The following is a 20,016-nucleotide window of genomic DNA, read 5'->3' as shown; positions in this document are numbered from 1 at the left end:
CATCGTTCATCAGCTGATATAATGTAATAAAATAAGGGAAATAAGCTGATTTGATTTGACTTATTAAAAACCATTCATCTTGTTTTAGAAAGATGGATGAAAGAAAAATAAATAAAAAGTAGTAGTGCTGAATTTCTTAAATTTCTTCAAGATTAATCTTTTTTTCCCTCTGCATAAACTATCTGACTCCGTTTTTGACTTTTGCTCTCACATACACACTAACACACATGCATACACATCTGCAAACACAGTCACAGTATACAATCTCACACTAAGCTACAAGCTGAACAAGAAACAAGCCGAGGAAAAACAAGCTGATCCCAGATAGAAAAGATGTCAAAGACTGAAAACAAGACTGTTGTGTTTCCTTTTTTAACTCAATCCATGAAATATACATCAAGGAGGAAAGCTGTAGCCAGAGCCACGGAAAAACAGACGATGAAATGCCAACAATTTTTTGTCTTCATCCGACGTTTCTTTCTCTCCTTTCTCACTCTACTCTGTTCGTTCCGAGTGTTTGCATTGATTTCAGCAGCCGACAGGGCTCCAGCATATGATTGACAGGCCACATCTCTCCTGTCCAATCGCACATGATGTTTGGAGTGTCAGATTGTGGGTTCTGGAATTCCCACGACACACTTGTAAAGAGCTTTAGGTCTCAAACGTCTCTTGTTTATGTACATTTCATAACTGTTGCTTAGCTCAAGATCAATGTTATCAAGCTTTTAAAAGATATTTGTACATATTTAAGGTTATGGTAAACTGTTTCAGTAATTATCACATAATTACAATATTTTCCCATATAAAATAGCAACACAAACCATAGTTTCCACAATAATACACTAAAAATGTTTGTCATTTTTGCAGAAAAAATTACTGTAAAAATGCTACAGTAAAAACCTGTTTTTCAGTTAACAGTAAGATACCATACCATACATTCAAAAATGTGTAAATTGTAAGCGGTTTAACATTGCATTATATGTAACTTTACTGACAAATACTTAAGTATTTATGGGGTTTAGTTTGAAAAACAGTAAAAGGACATTCTCAGAAAAACCTGTGTGTGACATCACATATGATTATATTTTATTTAAATAACTTTGCTTCTTATTTTTGTAATCATCAATGTACATTAGGGTGTTTTGTGTTACATTTTATGTTATTTAGTTAGTTTATTGCATTATTTTAGTGTTGTGTGTATAATGCTGTGCACTATCTAGATACAATTATTGGCCTTGTTTTATGGACAGGCCACATGCAATGAACTATGATTCATCACATGGCTTGTAGTTTTACCATAGTGGTTATCAGTACATTGTAAGGTAAAATGAAGATTTTAGTAGTATACTACAATTATATCGCTTAATGAAATATACAGGCATCAACACCCCATCCAGTAATGAGATCCTGTCTTGTCAGTGTATTTTTTTGCAGTGAATTTCTGGCAACCAAGGCTGCCAGTTTTACTTTTAACAGAATATTTCTGACAGTGTTCCCATAGTTGCTACAGTTACTAGTGCAAAATAATTTTACATTAATATGGCATCCACCAGTTTTTCTGCATTAACTTGGGTAGCAAGTCGATATTAAAAAAAAAAAAAAAAGGTCACACTTTAGTCTAGGTCCAATTCTCACTATTAACTAACTATTAACAGTGACTTTTGCCTCAATAAACTTCTAACTGCTACTTATTAATAGCTAGTTAGTTAGTTGTTAAGTTTAGGTTTTGGGTAGGATTATGGGATGTAGAATATGGTCATGCAGAATAAAGCATTAATATGTGCCTTATAAGTACTAATAAACAGCCAATATCATAGTAATATGCATGCTAATAAGCAACTAGTTAATAGAGAGAAATGGACCCTAAACTAAAGAGTTACCAAATAAATAAATAAATGAATAAATTAAAAAAAACATATCAATCTTTCCAGCACAAGCTCATTTGTGACCCTGCCTGTGAAACCCTAGCTAAAGTTGCAAAATCGAATTACGAGATTAAGAGCGTCAAAATGTTATAGCCATAAAAATTACGAAAAAAGGTAATTCGTGTTTATTGCTGTAAATGATAGATTATACCAAGGGCTTCGAGATAAAGTACTCAAATTTCTATTTATAACATAAGAAATACTGAAATGAATGATTTTATTGACCATTTGTTTTATTTTTTTTGCGCAACAAAAATAGAAAGTTAGCTTCCTAAACATTGATTTCAATCGTCTCTGGGTTTAATTTCACCTGCTCATTCTTGTATCATTCGGTTCAGAAATTCAGTTATTTTCTACCATTAGAAAGTGCAAACAGACCTTAATATCAATCCACACGAGCGACAACCAGGAAAGGCAAGAAAACTGTGACTTAAGCCGAATTCTGATTTCTGTCTGGATTTTTTTGTGTAATCACCAAAATTTCAGGAACAGCTCATTTGTTTTGTAACTTAACATTCTGCCAAGATAACCATCTTATTTGAAAGGCATTTTATGGCTGCTACGTTTAGAAATAATTCGGTCTTTAAATGCTGATGCTTTAGGTTGATGAATTTCCTATCTGACAGGGCGGCACATATGAAACATGAGGAACAGAAAATAGCTGATTGTTTAAACAGCTTATATGCTACCAGTCTCGCTGGAATTGCCCCTTAAATTATGAAATATGGCCATCAGGACCACAATACAGAGATATTTCACAAGACAAAAATATTATCCAATCCTTTATTCTCTTCAACCAATGAATGTGTGAAACAAACAGAGAATGCTTTCTTCTTTAACACACGGAAAAGTAGTTTTTCACAGCAAAAAGCATCAAATACTGAAATACACTGGTAGGTGAGAGTGAGAGAGAATATCACTGTTCTTGAAGGTGATAGATTTAGATGGAGTGCCCTGTTTGAAATCACTTCTTCAGCTGCTCTCTGTTCAGTATATTTGTTTTGTTCACATCTAAACTTTGAATTAAAGTGGAAAAGATCAGTTTAAAAAGGTTCAATGTGCCTCTGAGATATGTTAAAAGCTCAGTGTTTCTCTGTACATATGCTGATTACTCGCGCTGTAAAGCATGGCATCTCACTGGTAAAAGGGTTGTGATTAATGTCCATTAACCTCTCCAGGAAAACATTCACTATTATCTGGAACCAAGAGTTCAGGGTTTGGCTGGTCAGCACGGACAGTCAGTCCCTGCTGGGAGATGTTGAATAATATTCAAAGAATGTTACATAACAGAGGCTTTAACTGTCAGTGGAGAGACAATGGTTAGATGATTTAGAAACCCTGCCACCAATTTTTTCTTTTCTTTTTTGGACATTAGTGAGGGTGCTCTAGTAAAGCTCCACCATAACAAGAATAGCAATGTACAGTGAGACATTTAAGATTAATTACAAATCAGTTTCCACAATTTCAAGAGTGAATCATGCATTTATGTTGATGTCACTTCCGAAACTCTCCAGTGTGTAATTGGCCATCGGTCCTCTTAGCAGCAAAAAATAAAACTTTTATCTAAATTCTGAATTATATAGCCTAGAAAGAGCGCAAAGACCACTAAAGTGCTGTCACTCTCACAATCTCACAAAGTTCCATTATAATCAATGAATTTGTCTACACTGCACAATGAATCTCTTAGGGCCTGTTTACACCTGCACGTCATGCGTTTTCTCTGATTGGATAGCTATCAGATGCTGCGTTCCAATTCGCATACTATCCATCCTAAATAGTATTCGAAATTAGAATTAGTGTGTCCCAAATCGTAGTACATTGGAATGACTATTCCAAAGATATCCGGATGGTCTACTTTTTCCGGTTAGAATCCGAAGTGCAAATCCACTCTAACGGCTACAAACACGAATACAAAGTGTTGAAAAACTACAAACATGGAGGATGTGCAAGTCCGATGGTTAGGTAGAGAGGTTTAGATAAAGGGGTCTGAGTGATTAAGAATCTAACCTGACGGAAAGATATTTATTCAATGTTATCCACATTATATTTAATCTGCTACAGCATTGTGAACATTTGTAAAGATATGTTGTCATTAACTTTTAAATGCATCATTATGCAAATTGCAAACACTTGAGGAGAGTCTCAGCATGAAAGACCCACGACTGGCAGATCAACGTGCTTCTACATTTCTCTCCGAAACGGTAGGAAATTAAATTGAATGTGAAGGATTTTAACTGTGACAAGATGATTAACAGGGCAGTTTAAACAGTGACAGGATGCACATAACTTAGCGAAAGAGCTGTCCGTTAAAAACACAATTATGACGAAGCTGTATGCCCCAAAGCTTGCCTACTCTTCTGCTACATTCTCGAAAGAACTGGGCCTTGTACCCCACAGTAAAGGCAGCTAGTGTGGCGTCAAAACCGCTCTATTCTAAAATAAATCAGATTGAAATCAGACATCTGATAATATTCCTGTTAAAACTGTTAAATTGACTTGGAATTTAAACTCTTTCAACACCTCATTAGCCCCGCAATGGAACAACTCATTAAGACTTGATTTTCCTCTGGGATCTGGCAATGAAAAAGGAGGGAATGTGAGTACATTAAAATTCTCTAACAATAAGCAACACCACCCTCGCTTTGTTTAGGAAGAATATTGATTGAGTAATTACACAGAGAAATATGGGAAACACAAAATATGGGGGGGGGGGGGGGGGTGGTATGAAGGTCTTATGGCTGTCATTCTTCTTCAGTCTTATTTCTGTACGTAGAGTGTTTATCATATTTCACAAATTAATTTCTTCACCCCCCAAAAAAAGGTTCAGACAACCAAATTCACATTTCTGCGATAGCATCTGTCTCACTTCACTATAGTTGTTCCCACCAGCACTGCCGTCTCGGGGCAACCCACACATTTTGATCAAGTGTGTGCATGTTGTTTACAAGAAGCATAAACAAAACTCACTGTCTTTTACTATATAACTGATCGCTGCATGATAGGGGAGAGCCGGGACAGTTGAAACACTTTTCAGATAAAAGTTGTTTTCTAAGATAAGGTTACAGATATATTTGTTATTTTTTTGTGATCAACAACTTACATATGTGTTCTCTTAGTATCATGTGGTATTCGGTACAAATATAGAATAATGTAAGTAAAATTTGGCTTTGAACGGTAGTTGTGCTTTGTTTCAACACAGGGATGGGACGGATGAAACATAACAGTTTAAACGGCAACTATTCATCTAATGCTTGTTTTTGTGAACCGACCTGACAAGTAACTTATGTACATATTGTTCCAAACATATTTTGTAATTTATTTTAATTTAAAGGTTCATATTAACTATTTTTGTTCTGTCGCCCAATAAACAATAGGCGATAAGCCTATGCGCATTTTGTAATCTTTCTAATAGGCTATTTTGACGAAGACAGACAAATCCGTTTACAATTAATTTTCTTACATTTCTTCCTTGAGTCATATTGAGTGTTTGCTAGTTGAATAGCCTGTTATTATGAAGAAAACGAGGTCAACCAGAAGATGATAAATGAAATTTATTGAAGATTGGACAATTGATGATTATTAAAGAGACAACATGTGTTGCATAATTGAAAATGAATTTGCATTAAAAGAAACACAAGTCTAGGAACAGTATATGAATCTATGAACAGTATAGGCTATGACCAGGTTTAACTGGCAGGAGGCACGGTCGGGACGCCGACAGCGCCTCCTGTTATTTAAACTTCTTTTGCTCTTAAACTAAAAAACTCTGATAATGCACACTTAAGGGTGTGTTTCAGTACTCATACACCTGCCGTATTATCATTACAATGGCACATGAAACAATAAATACAACTTGTCAGTCAAAAAAAGTACCGCACGAAAGAATTCACTTACCGCACTCAAAAACAACTTTGCGGCTTTAACTCCAAAACGGCACAACATAAAGAAGAAATGTTTTCGCGGGTATGGTAGGCATTGCGTGCTGTACAGTACGTGCTAACAAAATTTGACATAGCCTACTTGAGAGTGGTTTTCAAGGAAATCTCAGTGTTTCATCCGTCCCGCGTTTCAATCGTCCAGGCTCTCCCCTACTACATTACTGGTTGCTAAAGTTAGTTTGGTGTAAAATAAACATTGCCCATCCACATTATTTATTTAAAGACACCAAAATGTTATAATGATTGTATACAAAATTTTATATATATGAAAATAGGGTAAGAATTTTAAACTTAATTCAAGATATATTCTCTGAAAACAAGCCTTGATATTTTTTTTTTTATCTTGTTCTGAAATGTTTAGCTATATTACTGAAAAACGGTACAAAAAAAAAAGAAAGAAATATATATATATATATATATATACATACATACACACACAGGTTTTTTATATATAAAACCTGATTAAATCCATACACGCATGAAATGAGGCAAATGAATGAGTCCTGCAAATAAATGCAGCCTCAACTCCCAAAACTTTGCAGTTTGTTCTTGGCTAAAGTACAAAAAGAAAGAAAGAAAACACTTCTTTGGATCATCAGTGTGATATTCAGGGTGTGAATTTAACAGGTGAAAGGTTCATTTCAATGCTCCACTGATCATTTGTAGGAGATACCAAAGGTGGTGTTTGGTTAGAGGAATTAGCTGACAAAGAAAGCTCACTGTGTTGATTCCCATGATGTCTCACTTCTTCTCAGTCTAAAGCCAGTAAGTTAATTTGCACTGAAGCCTCACAGTGGGATGTTAATCTTTAGAGTGTGTTTGTGTGTCTAGATGTGTGTATAGTCTCATGGTGCACATAGGCTCATAGTTCTGGTCCAATCACAATCCCTTCTGACTGAATTGATGGGGTATTGAGTGTTGTCTTTCCTGCTGTGCGTTGTTGAGTGGGATTTGAAGATGTTATTAGGCAGTTCTTCAACATTTGGGTTGGAAAACAGTATGAGCTACGATAACCCGATTATAATTTCCACTTGGATGAACTTAGAATTGATCTCAAGACTCAAAACAACATACACTTCACAAATAAGCAGATGTAGAGGATCACGCTATCCTTCAGCACAGTGGTGGGTAAGACAGTCGTACACTGAGAAAAACAATAAGTAGAATTTACTCAATTTTAATAAGGCAAGTTTTTGCACGAATTTTTTTCAAGTAAATTTCACATTGATGGAAATTAAGTAAATCTACTTAACTAAGCCGAGTAAAATTCACAAAGTGAATAAGTACATATAACTTGGCCTGTTAAATTATATTGAGTAATTTTTACTTACAAATATGATATAATTAATATAATTAAGTAAAACCACTTGATATTTTAAATACATTTTACTTGTTTTATGCAGTGCTGGTAATTATTTTAAATTAAATTAAATGTTACTCTTATAATGTGACAAAATAATACTGTGACAATGTGCAGTTAAGAGTAATTTATTAAGAAATAAGCATATACAGAAACCTATAATGACAATAATAACAATTCAGTGTGTTCGGTCTCTCTCTTTGTCCCTCTCAACCGGTTTACAGCAACAGAGGCACAAAGGGCTGAATGCATTTGAGAAATATCCTGAAATTAAGAAAAGAGAGAGAGAAAAAAACAATAATCAGTAAACAGCAAATACTTTTAAATTAAAAGTTAATTAATTTGCATTCACATTATTCATTTCATTTAAACCAAATCATTAAAAACATCCTGCATGACCTTACTCTCATAGTCAATTTACACACATTAATGCTAACATGTGACACACAGCAGATATCAAGGCTACGAATTAGGCATTTGGGAGTACGAATTATTGTCATTTACAACGTGGGCACGATTTAGTAAAAGCACCATTTAATAGATAGTATGCACGATTTAGCAAATGAATGAGGAAATGAATTATATTGTGCACGATGAGGGAACGAGAACCTTCTCACTTAGGCCTATTGTTAATTTGTGGCCAATATTTGTCATCTATAAAGAAAATTGCACACAAAATAACAAATATTAAACAAAAAGATCATGATTTAAGTGACATATTCATGGTTTTTAGGCGTAATTACTGATAAATCGTGTAAAACGTAAAGTTTAAAACAAAAATATGGCTAACGTCTAAACTAACTCGTCATTATATTAACCCTCTTTGAGTCGGCAAAAGTGCCCGCGCGTTTTGCTCGATTTTTTTTCACATAGCAGCAAATTAGACTTATACTCCGTCATTTTTGGTCATAAAGATTACAGACTTAAGAAATATGAAAAAATAAACTTTTAAATGTCTACTTTTTCCACTTTCAATCGAAATAAAACATTGTGCTTTTGTAAAATAAACAGGGTGCTTTCCTCTGCCTCTCTCTGAACTTTTTTCTGGAGCACGTCTCTAAACTTAAGAACACTAAACTTTTCAAATGTATAGCATGAAGTGATGACAAGACAATCGTTGAATTAATCAAAAAATCATTATAAATCTGTAATATAATGCAGTTTTTTACTGTTGCTTACCTGTCGAGAGCCGTTGGAGTGGAGATTCGAAATCCCTCAATCATCGCGTGTGTTCTTCTTTCTGCGCATGCGCAGATTCCTTTCTTCAAGGACTAAATTTTACTTGATTTTTTAAAATTTGCTTCAAGTACTTAATTAATGTATGTAAATATGCCAGAGAGTCAGAAGTCAATTTCACTTGTCTGTTGGATGTCTAATATTTACAAGTAAAAAATGAGTATATAATTAGGATTTACTTAATATACTAAAGTTTTCATTTTTACAAAATTATTCTTAGCAAAAGATACATGATTTTTTCTGTTTTATTTACTTTGACATAAAATCATTTTTTACAGTGTAGATCTGTTTGTATGGAGTTGTGGACAACAGGTAAACACCAATGATAAATGCCAGTGTTGGAAAAGCTACTTTGTAACTTTATTAGCAACTTTCCAAGTTAAAGTAGATAAATACATTGGGGGAATTTAAGGGGAAATATCTTTTAAATATGAAACATCAGATAAATAAAATAAATGAGTATTTATCTGGTACAAAATCAGTACGGATCACAATTAGGGTTATAGTGTTACTCAATAAAATTAAAAAAGATACATTTTCCCTAAATAAAGTAATAAAACGAGAAACACCCTAATCTTAACTGAATCAAAAACAAAGTAATAAACAGCTGAATTTAACTAAATATTTCACTTCAAAAAGATACAAGATCCACACATTTTTTTGAACAGATAAACTGTCACGCTATTAAAAAAATACAGTTAAGTTAGTAGGTTTACTACTTTTCCTTTTAATTGGTTAAATGCATTACCCAATAATCAAGCATTTATGATAATAAAATAAACAGGCGTAGTAACTTTTAAAAGAAAAGAGAAAATTGGGACGAGAAAAGATTTCAAGGCAAACTATTTTAAATAAAGTTTATTTTTTAGTACAGTGTAGGGGACTCATTTGACTTTCAGTTCTCAAACCAGTTGAGAACCACTGCTTTAGCAGATGTCTTACTAATTCAACAGCAGCATGTCGACTCGAATCACACCATGAGGGCCTTCCATTCACGGGGGGGTCAAAAACACGTCTCTTATCTCAGTGACTTACATTCTCTCTCACTTCCTCTCAAAACTGAGATGCCTTGGTTGCTATTTCATGGAACAGATGGTGTGTGAGCACATTACCTCTCCACAGAGATGTTAAGGAGAAAAAGACTTTCAATCTGTTGAAGTCTGGCTTTCTTTCAGACATTATCACCATTTTCTAGCATCAGCAGAATCCCCTACACACACTTCTGAGGATTCCAGCAATATGACATTACCGCCTGACTTTGTTGCCTTTTAGGTCACAATGATAAACCACAAGCAAGACCATAAAGAATGTATCTAATTATAATTCACCTCAACAGTGAACAAGACAATAGACAGCATTCATGTCAATTTGGTCTGTACATTTAAATGGATAAACTGGATTGTACATTATATCATATATGGTAACAATTTACAATAATGTTCATTAGTTAACTACTATAGTTAACATGAACTAAGAATGAACAATACTTCATCAGAATTTATTAATCTTAGTTAATATTGATTTCAACATTTACTAATACGTTATTAAAATCAAAGGTTGTATTTGTTAACAGTAGGTATTGCACTGTGACCTAACATGAACAAACAATAAACAGCTGCATTTTTTTTAAACTAACTTTAACAAAGATTAATAAATAGTGTAACAAATGTATTGCTCATGGTTAGTTCCTGTTAATTAATACATTACAAATGTTAACTAATGAACCTTAGTTTGTTAAACTTCTAGTCTGGGGTGCATTTCCCGAACAACGACGTAACTCGCTGCTTAACTACCATAGTACGATGCATCGTTGAAGAAATCAACTAGCTAGTCACGACTGTTTCCTGAAACCGTACTGTCGCAAAGTGGTCGTTCAACCACGATGGTTTATGACGTCACGCACGTGGTGGAGTAATACCTTCTTTTAATGTATCTGTTTGAGATTGAATTAACGCTAGATGTTTTGCTATTAATCACAGACATGACATCTAAGGACTATTTCTAATTTTTCTCAGTTATTTTGCTTTATTTCCAGATTCAATCATAGGCTCGTTCTTACACACTAGAGCATGTATGCACATGCGCACTCTTCAAAAACGGTGCTTTAAATCTCTTGACAAACTAAAAGACGTAAATGACATTTGTATGTATTCTAAATAAAAGACACAGGTTGTACTGAATGTCAGCTTGCTTATTTTGCTCAAGATAAGGATTTATTAAGTCCACATGTCATGCAAACTAGAAACTATGCTTCTAACCACAGGTCGAGAGCTGTCGTTCCAACTACACAATTTTGCGATGCTGTTTGTATATATATATACACACTTTTAATGTGGACATGTGGACAAGACTTCTAATGATACACTTCGTCAGATTTATTAAGTGTATTCATCTGCCACAAGAATATAGTATCTTTGAAATACCTCCTTAATCTGAAAAAATATTGGTATGTGCGATTAATTAAATGAATTAATTGGCTTGTCATTAAAAATGTTAATAGATTGACAGCCCTAGAATATACTTCATTTATACACTTTATAATAAATAATGTTTGCCATAGTTTATGTAGTGATAAAAGTATGATATGATGATGCATTTCAATTTACTCAGAACCCACGTTTCACAGTGTGTATAATGTAGTGCGGTGGTTGTGATGGTCAGCACTATAGTATAATGGCCACTCTGACACCCATTATAAGTGCTAAACATTATGCGAGGCAGGACTTACGATATGGAGCATTATGTAGTCTCCTAGTCGGGGGGCGCTGTCAATGCGGACCAGAATCCCGTCCTTGATAGTAGTGCTGAAGCCCACCGCCAGTCTATCGGTCCGAGTGCTGGGCCTCTCGTTATTGGGCCATGTGTACGTGATAAGACCTCCACCCTTTCCAAAGATGTATGTCGCTCCAGCTGCATGGAGGAATAGAGGAAGATAGTGTGAGGGATCAGCTGATTCTTTTACAATGCAACATCCAGCTGGTAGGATGTCAAAAGTACCAATATCAGTATTGTTAGTACAGAATTCTAACTCTATTCAATACCAAAAGGCAACAGACAGCAAAAAGCTTACGAAGAGCTTACGATGATGCAGCTACATAAGCTTGAGCAGTCAAAATGCCTGTCTTGGCAAAGTATTAATGTAAATACAGTCTGTTTGTCTTCAGCAAATGTAAACAGATGGGACATACAATTGAATGTGTCACAATATCAGATCTGTGCACTAGATCTTGCAGTGTAAATGCACTCTAAAAGGCTATTATGCTGTTAATATTTATCGAAAAACATTATTGACAAGGAAAAGAAAACCACTCACTGCTCTTGACTGGATAATTTTAGTAGCTTTAATACAACTGAACATGAAGACAAAGTAAGGCTTAGAAAAAAAAAAAATGCAGCAGATTTGAATTACAAGCTTTTTAGTCAGTCACCAATAACAGTGAATCCAATATCAATGCATTATATCTAATACTATAAAATTTGAGAATAATTTGTTTTATTTCACATTTTATTTCACATTAATACTTTATTTCTATACAAATGTAATGTTTTATACTGATATTGTTCACTGTTGTATGCTTTGTTCTTTAGGTCTTATTTCTTGCCATTTGAACTGATTATGAAATTGGTATGATACATTTACCTGACATAATATATTGTTACATTTGATTTTATTCTGACTTGCTCTGAAATTGTTTTCCCAAGTAGATTAAACGGATTCGTATGTGACTACTAATATTTGGTGCTAATTCAAGTTTACTTGGTTTTGAAAAGACAAGAAGGGAATTTCCGTTTATGGCAGCAAATGCTGCTTGACCAACCTAAATCTGGGTGCGTCTCACCTCTGTTTTAATTTAATGTTACTTTAGATAAGTGTACGTGAGAAATCACGGCATGGCCAATCCAAAGCTATTATAAGAGAAGTAAAGTTGGTCGACTTGTATCTGTAGTTGTATTAGTAGTGGCCATACCTCTACTGAAGTAAACATTACTTTAAATTCAAGTGTATGCAAAAACCATGGGGGCTATACAAAAGTATCTTTGATTCTGTAAGCGTGAATGCGACCGTCTCAGGTATATAGCCAATTACCTCTGTTTAGTGACCGAAGCTGGCGAGTTTGTGATCGTGAGACCCGCGTAAAAACAGAAGGCGTGAGGACCTCAAAAGTGACATAGTTTCCTAATCTGAGCAGGTAAAATATAATTAAAGAGTTAAAAATAATAATCAAACATTCGCTCACTTTTAATGATGCTCAGATATCATTAAAACCTTTTTCACTAGTCAGATGTAATAATGAGGTAATACATATGAGAAAATGTATTTAATTTAATCTTGTTGTGTTGCATAAAAGGAAAGACGCACAAATACCTTCACCCGTATTATTGGAAAACCGCCATTGGACCGATAAACGGGCTTACAAATACATGGCAGAAAACCATTTACTATAGCACATCAATCTTCTTATTTTTAAACAGGAGTTTGAATAATAAAATAGTAAATAGGATATTATTTTCCTATTATTAATATGAATTTATTCTTATTAATCCAAGCGTCTGCCATTTTTACACAATCATGTGACTGACCACGTAATCAGCGTGTGTCCCTGTTCGTAGGATTACAAAACTCGCTCCTCCACCAGGAATAAATCGCCATCCGAATGCATGAGTTTTATCACTGAGGTGCCATACTAATTTATTTTTACAGACACCCACATGAGAAACGATTACCATCTGAATAAGTATTCTGATTGCTTTAAAAAACACACAGATAAATCCTCAGCTCTACAGATAATATGGTGGATTTTAAGAACCCCATAGTGACCATTCAGATGGTACGCTGTTCTACGATCAGGCTCTTGTTTTATCATTGTGGTTTATGCAGAATTTATTAGAAGTTGGTCTGAGATCACTGTGAAACCTCCAACAAGCCTATATATTTTTATGCAAGTTTTAGTGACCTAATTTTCATGGTGACTCTTAGACCTTGGCTGTGTGTCTAGAGCTTGAGCTGAGCACTGGGATCAATGCTTGGCCCTCAAGCCTCTGAAATGGGACTCTATACAGGGAAAAGCTTGAAGCTGCCAAAAAAAGAAAAAGAAAAAAAGACTTACAATCCTCATCCATTATACATGAAACTGCAACTAGAGAACAAAAGCAGGCAAAGATATAAAATCAAACAATCTCTTCCAAGTGTAATTTGACAAACACGAAAGGGCAAAGAAAATAAGCTGGACGTTGGCTCTTCGAGAAGAAGGATCATTATGCTTTCACATCACACCCATAGCAAAAGATAAAACGAGTGACAAAACTCCAGAAAGTTACTTTGAATCACAGTAATTACCCCTCTCAAATCAGAACCATTTACTAATGTCTGGAAAAACAAGTAATCAATTGCATCCAGGACTCTGAGGTCTAAAACTATTAAAACATCAGAATCTTTGTGATCTATTATAGGCAGAACCAGATTTATGCATAAGCATTCAAGGCACGTGCCAATGGTTGCACGTCCAGGGAGGCCCAATTACAATGAGGAGAAATAATATATTTTCTTAATTATTATAATTATGTTACTCTAATAGTAAAACACCAAAAGACAATTACCATCTAAATTAACACAATTTTAAATATTGGGCAGAAACCTCGTATCTTAACTCTGACAGTAGGCGGTGCTTATGGAAAAGCATTAATACAGTGGTACACAAAGCAGCGCTGCGCTTATATATATCACTGCAGGCTGTATAGGCATTAGCACAAGGGTAGGACGAAAAAGAAAATGTCATCAAAACTTTTCTGAAGAGTCAGTTCCATTCAGAGATCCATTCATAAAAATGTATACCTTTTGGAACAGTCCTAAAATGCTGCCTCTGTAGGCAACTCAATACGTTTTTGAACAAAGCAATTGAGATCAAAGAAGTAACTGAGGAATGAACATGTTTGTGCAGTTTTTGGGCCCTGTGCAGAAGGAACAAGACCGCAGGTGCACTGAGAGTTTTATTGGCATCGTTGACGTTTTCACCACCATTCGTTTGTTATTATGACTGTAACATCTCATTTGCACATCTGGGCTTGAGGGCCCAGCTGGTTGATATTCCTTAAGGGGAAGAGACATCATGCCGAGCGGATGGGGTTGAGTCCCAGGAGACAGAGAGACATATGGGAGTGAGATGAAAGAGAATGCATCACATTCATATAAGACTTGCGCTGGGTCAGCCTACCTTGTCCCCAACTAATATGTCTATGCTAGGTCAACACTCTATTTCAGGGGCTTTCAAACTTTATGGAGTCAAGGACCCCTTATAGGGTAGAAAATTTTCCAAAGACCCCCTTATAATTATAACAGTGATTAATCCCAAAGTTAATGTGGGTGAGAGTAACGAACATAATATGCTTGTTTTATTGGTGCAAACGGTCCCCATTGTAAATGTACGCTAGTTTTTAATAATAGGCTACAGTTAAATTTTATTATTTACCGTATTTTCCAGAAAATAAGTCTCACACGTAAGTCGAACCAGGTCAAACTTGTATTGTTGAGAAAAAAAGAAAAAAAAACATAAAAGTTGCATAGGTGTATAAGTCCCATTTTATTATTAGATTCAGAAATAATGTAAAATACTGGTAAATAAAACTAAACGTTACCAAACTCTAAACACTGTAAACATGTATTTTTACTTTCCTCACTCTAAATCCTTTAAATTTAATGGTAGGCCTGTTCAGAAAATAAAAATAAATGAATTATAGTGCCATTCATTATAAACAACATTTAAAATAAAGGTTATTTGTAATGAATGGCACTATAATTCATTTTTATTACATAAACTTATTTTCTTTAACAAACTTATTTAGAGTGAAACTGAAACTGAAGTGGGCTCACTTATTCAGCATGAATCGTTTCCATGAATTAATTGTTAGTCGCAGTGTAACATTTGGTTGCTAAACTATTATTTATTATGTAAAGAAGGCTTTGTACTTCTCTCGTGTCCCAATATCCACTCAAAATAGTATCCTTCAAATACGTAAAAAAAACTGTTTGGATTAACACCACAGCATGCTCATGCTGTACACAGCCTACATTGTACAACCAGACAAATAAAATTGAGTAATCAAATACCTTTTCTATGTTTAGTTGTCTTACAAGAGGCTGCGATGTCAAGTTAGCAATGTGAGAAGAACTGATATGTAGTGTTGTGATACGTTGTGCGCTTAGATTAGTGGAAACAACTTAAAATACTCCGTCAGATAATAGTAAGGCATCTTTCAAAATGATAAAGGGTCTATTTTTATATGTGTAACAATTAAACAAACAAAATGAGCTGGCCGTCTCTGTGAATTTCTTTCTGAAGCACAAACCAAAACTTGATTGCTGCCTATTTTGAAAACCCCTGCTCTATTTTATTAGATAAATTACATGCTTTAGGGATAGAGTCAAATCCTGACCCACGGGGAAATAAACCGCAGGATCTCACTCAGAATTCTTCAGTGTCTCCAGTCGTAGTTCTCGTGAGGATGGACACAGATCTGAGCTCAGTCTTCAGGGAGTTGTCCTCCTATACCATGTCTTCTCAGTGCTGTGGGAGGCCATGAAATACTGCATCCACACTGCACCCTAGGGAGCCAATTATCCCACTCAGTGGATTTGCTAAGTAACAAGAGACACCATTCAGTCCTTACAACACCACGTTTCTAATGGACCCTGCACGAGTAGGCTTAGCGAATGCCTGACAAACAAAAAAAGCTATTTACCAAATTTAATCGTGTCAGGGCTTTAAGCGATTGCACACGTCCATTTAAATGCTGCCGAATTGACAGGTAGGCTGAGAGTTACTTGCAGCGTTGATAGAGTGAGGGAGTGTTTTGCATTTAGGCATTGGTGTTAAGAAAAAGGCTAAAAGTAGTGAGATTACAATTACGCCACAAATGGACTGTTTTTAATGAACACTGAAAGCTTTTGAAAGTTTGGTGTTTTACGTATGAATTCATTATGGGCAAATTGCATCTTCTGGAGCAATATGTACCACAGTTACTGTCTCCTTAATGGAACTCCAGGCTGTTGAAAACTTCATTAAAAAACTTCATTACAGAAATGCGCTGATAAAGGGTGATGCGTGGCAAACATTTTCAATTCAATATACTAACACACAAAAATAAAGCGTGTGCGTGTTTGACACATTAAGGTAACTAAGAACATGCTGTTAACAAACATGCTGGACTAAATATTGCTTTCACTGCTTGCTGCATTTAGCTTTTCCAATTCCATGATTCAGTTAAAGGGCACCTATTATGACTCTTATCACAAGATGTAAAATAAGTCTCTGATGTCCCCAGAGTATGTATGTGAAGTTTTAGCTCAAAATACCCAACAGATAATTTTTTACAGCATGTTTAAATTGTCTTTTTTGGAGCTCAGAAAAACATGTTGTTTTAGTGTGTATCCCTTTAAATGCAAATGAACTGCTGCTGCCGGCCCAGGGGGCGGAGCATCACGAGCTCGCGCTCAGAGCCAGGACAATCTCATCTGATAATATCTGAACAGAAACTCTCAGTTGCGGTGTTCTTTTCGACTCGGAGTCGGACAATAATGCCCACAGAGCCAGAGAATATATGCTGTATGGAGATAGAACAGGTATAGTTTAGTTTAATTATGGTTATAACTTATTTGTCATCTGCTTTTATCCACTATTAATACAAGCCTGCTGTAGCAAACCCCGTCCGAATGATGACCAAAATATACTGACGAGTTCAGTGAAGTTTATTGTACATCACACAAAAGATGAGCGTTAGTTTTACTCCAGAGAATCACTGTAAGAGCTGAAACACAGTATAAGAAGTGCGCATTAAAGTCTTATCCATAAACTCTCTCTCTCTCTCCCTTTCATTATCATCAACATACACAGCGAAGTACACAAAACACTTGTTACAACTAACAGTAAACAAATATATACACACCTTTTCAGTGGGTGCTTAATAAACTGGTAAACCTTATATCCGTAAAATGACTCGATGAGCTGTCATAAAGTGCGTGCTCTCACTTTCATTTCTGCCGTGGTCAGTAACGTTAGGCCTGTCGCTCCGGAGACCGTAAGCTGGATCACAAACAGTACTGATCCATCCTCGAGTAACAACGAGAGTAAATGAAGACTGCTATGTTCATTCTTACATCCAACAACAAAACACCTCAATCGCTTAGGAGACATTCTTGTCTACAGCTGCTCAAGCGTCGAAAAAATAGCAGACTCTGTGTCCAGCTCACTCAGGGCGGGTCTATGCTCAAACTGCAGTATTTCCTGGAATCTCTGTGCGAAAAGGGCTATAGTAAATGTCTTTACCTAGACTCAGTCTCAAAATTATGCACTTGATATTGTCTCGTGGCCTTACAAGCACTCTCTTAGTGGCCCTTATGTGCACTCAATGCACCATTTCACCTAGACAGTACTGGTGCAAACTATATAGTGAACTATTACCCAACAGTCCATGTTGCAGAGAGCAGTCCTGGTGGAGGACCACATGGGGCTGACAATGCCATTTGGGACAAGGCCTTGATCAGTGTACAAACTACAACCAACTAATTTGTTAGCACCAGCCTGCATTACAGGACGGTTTGCTTTTATTTGTCAGTATGTGACGGACTGATGGCATAAAATTGGCCTAGTCAACGCTGTCAGTCATGACCAAAAGTTAAGATCGGGTGTTGCACAGTCTGAGGCCACATTTACACATAGCCGGGTATTTAGAGAAACAAATTTCGTGTATATGAGAGGCCAAACCGCAGGGAAATATCTGCGTCTTCCCTTTGTGTAAACGGGGCCTGAGTGGATTTTACTCAAGACTTCTCTGGGGTCATATTGTATAATATGACAATATGACAATAAATAAATAAATAATTGTAAAAGACATAAATACAACTGGCTTTATCCCACTAAACATGCAATTGTAATCCTGAGCTTCTCCTTTCATTCACCGATCATTCCATCAGATAGCGTTCTGACCTCTCTATGAATCAAAGTGTGGTTCTACACAATGCCACCAAGGTTAAGAGTGTAGATGTGTAACAAAGCAAGCCTAACATGTCTTGCTTCAGGAAGAAATTGCACTTCTGCCAGTGTAGTTGGTGGAGCAGCCTCTTGGCTCATATCCCAGCATGCCCAACTAGCAACACAGTTTAATCTCTGTGAAGAGGTGAATCTCTGTGAATCTCTGGAGGCAGAAAAACATCCATCTATTTTTGAAGGCACACGTGTAAACAGCACATGGAAGCACATATTCATTAGCACACACATTGGTTACATGTTTGGATTCGGTGGCTGTCCCTGCAATACTCGCCCAATTACCCAAGATCCACATTGAGAATTTCTGGTGCCTTACACACACTTGCCCACACACATGCACACATAATTGGTGCTATCTGTGATTTAGATCCTAAAGTGGTGTCTCATGGGCTTTCAAACATGCAGTATGTCAGAGGTGCAGAAAATCTGTTCCACAAAGTACAACACAAAACCACAAACATGAAAACACAAGAGTACAAGAAAAACAGAGCAAGCACACTCTTTCTCCAAAGCACTGATGTTTTTTCACCTTGTTCAGTATAAAGTATATCCAGACAATGGCTGACCTGCTCAGCAGGCTCTGGGCACAAATGCTGTAATCTGGAGCCAAGGTGCTGCAGGAGAACAGTTCAAGAGAAAAGTTTTCCAATTAAAAATGTGTAGGTCTTTCAGAGACTGCTGTTTATAATCACTCTTTGTAATCTTGTAAACACAGTTCTTGCAATTGTGAGGCCAATTAATAACCAAGCCATACCTGCAACTGAATTCAGACAGAAAGAACACAGTGGTCTTTAGTGATACCAGGAAAGCATGTTTCACTTCATTCAGTGTACTTTTGCAAGTGGCAAGTGCAAACTGCACCTTTAATTATGATCAATTATGATATATATAGATATGGCATGTATCTAATTATATATATATATATATATATATATATATATATATATATATATAGAGAGAGAGAGAGAGAGAGAGAGAGAGAGAGAGAAAGAGAGAGAGAGAAAGAGAGAGAGAGAGGTTTAATGCAGAGCGCAGACCACAGCCTGGCAAAAACTTAGGGGGTCCATTGAGGACATCTAGCTCAGCATATTCACATCAGAAATTCTAATTCTATACTTTGCATTCTTAGACAGTGATCTTTAAACCGTAAGGATCTCACACCCTCAGGGGGTAAGCGAGTCAATCAGAAGTTTTCTGACTTTAACAGTATGTCAGCATGGTGCTTTGCACATTAAATTTGATTGGTTGTTAAAGGTAGGGTAGGCAATTTTGGAGGTTATGCTCGTTTCCACTGAGCGGTACGGTACGGTACAATACAGTACAGTCCGATTTGGGATGATAAACCCTGATCCGGCTTGCGTTTTCACCGCCAAGAGTACCCTTACTTGATAGGCGTGGTTTAGCCTATGCTGGAAAGAAGCGATCGACATTATTTTCGCACGAAGAAGAAAGCGACATAGTAAACAACAATGTATGACATACAGCAGATCTTGTTCTTGCTTCTCGGCATGTGGCTG

General features: G+C 36.0%; 1 protein-coding gene and 1 long non-coding RNA gene across 2 annotated transcripts in view; both read right to left on the bottom strand.

The window, feature by feature from the left end:
• Window positions 1-20,016, bottom strand: part of nrxn3b (neurexin 3b) — a 436,638-nt gene that overhangs the window by 92,958 nt on the left and 323,664 nt on the right. Inside the window, exon 18 of the mRNA XM_084091093.1 lies at window positions 11,188-11,369. Coding sequence (XP_083947219.1) covers window positions 11,188-11,369 — 182 coding nt within the window. The remainder of the gene's footprint in view (window positions 1-11,187; window positions 11,370-20,016) is intronic.
• On the bottom strand, window positions 7,336-8,734 carry LOC311068579. The gene is made up of 2 exons (XR_014603403.1): window positions 8,403-8,734; window positions 7,336-7,487 (listed from the first exon to the last, which is right to left on the bottom strand). It is a non-coding gene; the product is annotated as an uncharacterized lncRNA (long non-coding RNA).

Source organism: Abramis brama (assembly GCF_963993115.1).
Source record: "Abramis brama genome assembly, chromosome: 18".
NCBI classification, from domain to species: Eukaryota; Metazoa; Chordata; class Actinopteri; order Cypriniformes; family Leuciscidae; genus Abramis; species Abramis brama.
The sequence above is the reverse complement of the archived record's forward strand: the minus strand, read 5'-3'. Positions and strand labels throughout refer to the sequence as shown.